Source organism: Microcebus murinus, chromosome 24 (genome assembly GCF_040939455.1).
Source record: "Microcebus murinus isolate Inina chromosome 24, M.murinus_Inina_mat1.0, whole genome shotgun sequence".
Taxonomy (NCBI): Eukaryota; Metazoa; Chordata; class Mammalia; order Primates; family Cheirogaleidae; genus Microcebus; species Microcebus murinus.
In genome coordinates this window covers 2,176,199-2,182,943 of record NC_134127.1, presented here as the reverse complement: position 1 = coordinate 2,182,943, position 6,745 = coordinate 2,176,199, and the positions used below count along the sequence as shown (strand labels likewise).

At 46.0% G+C, this 6,745-nt stretch overlaps 1 protein-coding gene across 1 annotated transcript; it reads left to right on the top strand.

Annotated features, from left to right (window-relative positions):
- Positions 1 to 4,765: 4,765 nt before the first annotated feature.
- TCIM (transcriptional and immune response regulator) lies at positions 4,766 to 6,126 on the top strand. Its single transcript, XM_012777430.3, has one exon. The coding sequence runs from the start codon at positions 4,814 to 4,816 to the stop codon at positions 5,192 to 5,194; it is 381 nt and encodes a 126-aa protein (XP_012632884.1). The 5' UTR covers positions 4,766 to 4,813; the 3' UTR covers positions 5,195 to 6,126.
- Positions 6,127 to 6,745: the final 619 nt, after the last annotated feature.

The following is a 6,745-nucleotide window of genomic DNA, read 5'->3' as shown; positions in this document are numbered from 1 at the left end:
ACTAGGTATACTAGTCACTTAATAAATGTTAGCTTTCTTCTTTCCCTTTGTTTTCTCAAATCTCTTTATTGGACACAAAACTAATCAAGCGCATTTATTATTGGCAAACAGACATTCAGTCTCTTTGGATGATGAACAAATACTGGAAAACTGGTGCCCAAAAGAAAATAATCTGGCCCAGAACCTGCTTTTTAAAAAAAAAAAAAAAACAACTTTCATTATCTCCTATTTTTATTGCAGTGCAATTCGTGAATCCTTAAAAATAAATTTTTAGATCCTGTTTGTCCACATCATTCACTGAAAATATCCATACAAGAACAGAGTGGCAACGGTAAAGGACACTCTGAGCATCCACGGAGTTACCTTGGCAAAGAGCATCAGCAAACGTTCAACCTTGGGGCTTGGGTCGCATTTGCGGGAAACAGAAACCGACGTTCTCCCTGTGGATGGTCCTGTCCGCTGAACAATTTTGAAACTCCTTAATCTGTCACATCCATCTGAGTGCTTGTGGGCACTGCTCAAGGGGAGCGGATCAACGTCATGTAAAAATAGTACTCAGACTTTAAAGGCAGAGCTTGCAGCTGATGGTGAGAGCAGCGCATGGGCTTTTCCTAACGGAAGCGTACTAGGTTAGAAATAAAACAATAATCTAAAAGGCACGGGCTTTGGAGTCAGGTAGCCCTGGGTTTTGGGGGGGTTTAAATTGTCTTATCATAGCTGAAGGGTTTGGGAAGTGTGTTATTTTCCCAGGACTGCTGGAATTGATTGCTACAAAACTTAGCGGCTTAAAACAACACGAGTTATTTAAGTTACTATTTGAGATGCTCAATGTTTACGATTCTGTGGGCTTGTGTTCCTCCCGGAGGGTTCGAATGAAGAATCCGCTTCCTTGCCCTTCCCACTTCTAGTGCCCTTCCCACTTGCCCTTCCCACTTCCCACTTGCCCTTCCCACTTCCCTGCCCACCGTCCTTGGCCTGTGGCTCCTCCTCTATCTTCAGGGCCGGCAGCTCAGCGTCTGCTCTCCTCTCTCGCCTTCCGTCCCCCTAGAAGGCCTTGCGATCACTGGGGTGATGCGGGTAAGCCTCGATAAATCTCCACATCTCAAAATGTTTAGCTTATTCACACTTGCAAAGTCCCTTTTGCCAGGTAAGTCTCCCTTTGCCTACGTCCTTAAATTTCAGGGATGAAACCTGGATATCTCAGCTGGCGGCAGGGAGCACGGTGTTCGTGGCCTCGCTTATCCTTGACGGGAGACTCGCAGCAGTTCTTACTGCACGGGGCGGTTGTGAGAAGTAAGCAAAAGTGTGTGCGTCGGTATTTAACAGCACTATAAAAATGCTTTCTTTATAGTACTATTAAATACCGACGCACACACTTTTGTTTACTAAGTGACCTAGGAACTTTGACCACATTAGTGCGACAGGTAGATCCGATCCCACCTCTCGGTGGAGACAGACTTTAAGTGAGTAATCACAAGAATAAACATAGGTTTGCAAACTCCAGTAAAGCCCTCCTAAGGAATAGTAACGGGTGGATATGTTGTCAGGGATCGGGAAGGCCTCGTAGCTTCTAGTTGAGACTTTATGAATAACTAAGAATTACCTAGCTGAGATAAAAACTACAGAAGAACGTTCCAGAAAAAGGAAAAAAATGTGCACAAAGCCCCAAGGCAGGAATGAGCGTGGCACATCCAAGGAATCTGAAGGCATAAAGACACAGGGGAAGAGTGACAAAATATGACGCTGCAGAAGGAGTAGGGACCGCTGCAGTCCAGGCTCAAGAAGGCCATGCTAAGGGAGACAAGGGGCCGTCCTAAGAGTGACGGTAGAGTGGTTCAGGCGAGTTGCTTATTGGGTGCTGTGTGGGAACCTCAGGGCACAAGTGGAACCAGGAGTGCTCGGAGAGATTTGGTCTCGGCCCAGGTGAGAGAGAGGACAGAACGCCACAGGTTGAGACGGAGCTGGCAGTAGAGGATTTACACTGAGGCGTACCCCTAGGATCCACGCCTGCAGACGGGAAAGAAGAAACAGGGCTGAGCAGAAGGAGATCTCAGCCTGTTCTGGAAGATTCCCTCTAGTGTAGATGACTATTCAGAGCTGGGATGGGCCAAGAGGGTGGGATTTCACAGGATCACGTGGGAGACTGGATCCCTTTAGGTGACGTGACCCTCTTCAGTGGTGGCAGTCCTCAAAGGGGGGGCTGATAGCTGAATATCTGGGGACATCTTGAAGGGAGTCCCAGGTGGTATATCATTCACCATGTGGAGAGTTGGCGTAAACAGCGGTGGTGGAAATGGAGAGAAAGTGGATGGCCTTGAGAAATACTCTGTAGATAGAATCGACAGACCTAACTGATATATTTATTATACACAGGAGGAGAAAAAAGGGGGAGAGACCTAGATGACAGACAAGTTTCAGAGTTTTATTACAGAATAGATATTTGCACCATATTTTTTATATGTTTGTATTGAGTTGTTTTGGTAAATAAACGAGCCTGTACTTCAGAGGATGAGTCTAGGCTGGGACTCAGAATTTGGGGGTTGTCAATGACCAGGGGACAAGAAAAAGCACGAGCCCACTGAAGGGCCTCAGGAAAGAGCACGGCATGAGAAGGCTGGTGACGTCTTGAGTAATGACAAGAATTAACACGGGCTATGTAGATTTCTTGTCACTGCCCTTGCGTCGTACATAATGGAAACTCAGTAAACTCCCTGTTGCCATAATCATTCTTTTCGTTAACGAGAAAAATAGACTGCTGCAAAGGTGTGCTATATCCGCCGGCAAATCCACAGGTGTAGACAACAGGACAAGGGGGATCTTCCCCGGGAAAACTGGGACGCACATCAGCCGCATGGCCGGCGAGCCGAACACCAGCTCGGCTAGAAGCGTCTTTCATGGAAGCGGGGCCGTGGTCACAAGGGGTCGCCCTGGCCCTCGGACCCGACCCTTCCACCATCCTCTGGGCTTTCCCTGCCCGACACGCCCAGAGCCGGGTCAGTTCTCGCCCCTCACGGCGGCTTCCCTAAGCGGAAGCCTGTGTCATCGTCGCCTGCCTGGGTTATGCCCAGAGTCCCCTAACTAGTCTTCCCACTCTCTGCTTGTCTCCCCGAAATCCATTCTTGACTCAGAAGTGATCACTATCTTTTAAAATTGCTAGGTAAAATCATGCCATTTCCTTGCTTCTAATTCTGCAAAGGCTGAATTAGAATTAGAATCTCACCCAGAGTAAAGGCCGAATCCACAGCCAAGGCTGGGAGGGTGCACAGCCCGGCCCTGCCCTCTCCCCCTCACTGCCTTCCCTCCCCGGCGTCACCTGCTCCGGTCCTGCCGGGTCCCCTCTGCTGCGACCACACTGGTCCCTGGCTGTGCTTCCTGCCATCTGTGCATGCTCTTGTCTCCAGGCCTCTGCACTTGCTGTTCCCTCTGCCTGAACACCCTTCCTGCAGATGTCTGCACAGCTCGCCCCTCCCCCACCTTCTGTGTCACATTTTAGAAACCTGTACCTGAATATCCTAGGAAAGTTTCAAGTCTCCCCTGCAATGCATCACCTTCTGAAATCGTGCACATTACAAATGTACATGTCTCTATTATGTGCCTCCCAGTAGTAGAACATAAACTTCATTCTTTGGTTTGGTTTACTGCTGTATTTCCAATGACCAGGAAGGCTCTGGCTAATAATATGCCTGTAATAAATACTGATTTGAATAAGGAGTGGACAAATGAATGAATGAATATATAAAAGAGCCCGTAACTCAGTTTCCTAGTGAGGTCCCTACCATGTCTCCTTTTGGTGCCTTTTCTAGCTCTGACTTAACCAGCTGGTAAGAAAACGAGGACCAGTCCGGATTTGTTAGAAAGTGGCTAGAAAGTGGGCCAGATGTGGTCACCTGAAGAGAACACTCTGGGACCCTTTGAAGCCGACATTGAGCGTATGACAACTCCATACACCGGTGGGGACACTGGCTGGCTGGAATGTTGTGGAAGTCAGGAAGAACAAATTTAAATTCTGCCAAAGAAGGTATTGCTCTACGCCTGGGTGATGCCAAAATAAATTTTGAAACAAAAGGTCAACTAATTCCATCCCAGTACTATGTACATAATCAGGTGCATGAAGTGCCTGATTAACTTTTCCTCCCCACTTTTCCATCGCCACTGTTATTGGCATATACACAAGCCTAAGGAGATAGATACTGTCTATTGTTATTACTGTTATCAAATTACAGTTTGATTCAGTGATTGCAGACCAGCCTTTGCGTAGGGTCTCTGAAAAACCCTGGTTCCGGGTTGGGTCACGCCCAGCATTTTGTGGGCATAATTCCCTTCCCCAGGCCGCCAGGCCTCCAGCGGTTGTCCCTGACTGTTCGGCTTCCTCCCGGTAGAGCGGGGGTTGCCTGCGGCGGGGACGTCCAAAGGGCACCCAGGCAGGCTGCCAAGGGTCTGGCGTGCACTTTAGCAACTTCTCTGGGAATTAAAACTTTTGCCTGTGATTAGCAGAAGCCCCTGTGCCGACTGTTGTTTGCAAAGTCTGAGCTTGCTTGTGTCTTGCCTTTGCAGCTTCCTGTGCTCGGCTATATCTTAAAGATGGGCCCCCAAGTCCGTGTAATACCATTGCCACAACACGAAGCAAAAAGGGGTGCCGGAGACCGGCCCCTTCCCTGAACACAGCTTTCGGTAACATTTCACACAAGAGCAGGACATTGGCAACTCAACTGTTAAACCCGCCTGTGCTTATTCTTCCTTGAGATCACTCTGATGTCACCAGTGTAATCTGAGCCTTGGAGCTTTTGTTCACACTTTAAATAGCAGTCCCGGAATGACTCCGCCACACACTCTCTGGAGAGCCCGGAGCTGCATTCCGGAAGATCCCACATCGATGAGAGCAAAGCGAGGCCGCCCAGCCAGCACCATGTCCACGTCGCTGCGGGTCAGCCCGTCCGTCCACGGCTACCACTTCGACACGGCTTCTCGCAAGAAAGCCGCGGGCAACATCTTCGAGAACATAGACCAGGAGTCTCTCCAGAGGCTCTTCAGAAACTCCGGAGACAAGAAGGCGGAGGAGAGAGCCAAGATCATTTTCGCCATAGATCAAGACTTGGAGGAGAAAACGCGAGCCTTGATGGCCCTGAAGAAGAGGACAAAAGACAAGCTTTTCCAGTTTCTGAAACTGCGGAAATACTCCATCAAAGTTCACTGAGGACCAGAGCCTGGATAAGGACGTTATCCGAGAAGGGACATCCAAGGACCAAGTGAGTTTGTGCGACTCTAGCAGGTGCGGCGTTTGCTGCCGCCTTGCAAGTGTCTCTTCTGTCGGGGGCTCCCGAGTCCGGAGGGGGACGGGAGCCCCACGACTCGTGACACAGACCCCAGCCGGTGTCATGCCCGAGCTGTTCCAGTGGAGAGCAAAGGGCGTCAGCAAGGATTTGGGAACTCTCCCCCGCAGGGAAGGACTGATGCTGATACAAGAGTCTGGACAGACATAAGGAGAAATGAAGAGAGCAGATGGCTGGAGACGACATGCATCCAGGGTCACTTTGTCAGGCCCTAGGACTTAAATTTAAACTGAACTCTTTTTTTTTTTTTTTTTAACCAAACTGGGTAGGGGGAGAGGGGAGGAAGAGGGAGAACAGGGAGAAGGGATATCATGCATACATTGTTTACTGAATTTTTTTTTTCTTTCTGAATGTTCAAAATGTTGCCAAGCCTCCATGTTGTCTATTGGTATAGAGTTTTAGAGATCAGTAATTGATTATTTATTTGCATTTATTACAATGCCTGGAAAAGTGCACCACATGGGTGTTAAGTACAAATTTAAGATAACTGCAGCAGCTCAGTAAAACCACACGCCACCTTTTGGTTTGTAAAGGGTTTTATGTATTTCAAACAAGTTGCACAAAAGTTAAAATAATGAGGTCCTTTATAAATCCAAAGTACTGTGAAAAAACTATAATTTTTTTTTAATCTTCTGACTAATGCTAAAACATGGTCTAAGTAAATTTCTTACAGTTGCTGCAGTAAGCATTAGGAAGTGAATATGATATACCAAATAGTTTATAAAGATGCTATGGTTTCTATAATTTATTATACATGGCAAGTGATATGCAACTATAATAAATTATTATAAACTTAGCTGGTCTTGGTCTGTGATGTTTGGTATCAAAGGAAAAAATAAGATGGTCAATTTTGATTATTATATACTTTCCTAATAAAACAGGGTATTTTTAGTGTAGTTCTATATTAATTACAAAACTTTTTCCAAACAAATTCTTATATCAAATATCTGGGAAGTTTCTCTGTCCCAATCTTAAACTATAAGAGATACATACAGAAATTCATAGATTGACTCAACAATATTACTGTTTATGTACCCATTAAGGGCGAGTTTTAAAAGGCTTTTTCTTCATATTTAAAATTTTTTTCCTCTGTGATTACAATAGCTATGTACATATTTTGGGTTTAGAGTCTAAATCATGGTCAAGATTCTGTGGGTCATCGCCATCTATTTAATATAAACAAATATAGGTATAACATTGCCATGTCTTTGCTTATTTCCTCATAAAATTATAATAAAATATTTCTAGGAAGGCATACAAACATGTCTGCTGTGCTTTCCCAACCAAAAGAAACAAAAATTCCCCCAGAAATTAAATATTTAAGAAACACCTACAAAGGTTTATTTTTTTTCAAAATGCTGATCACAGTGAAACAAAACGAGTGAAATATCTAGAATCTTTTAGTAGGGTTGTGA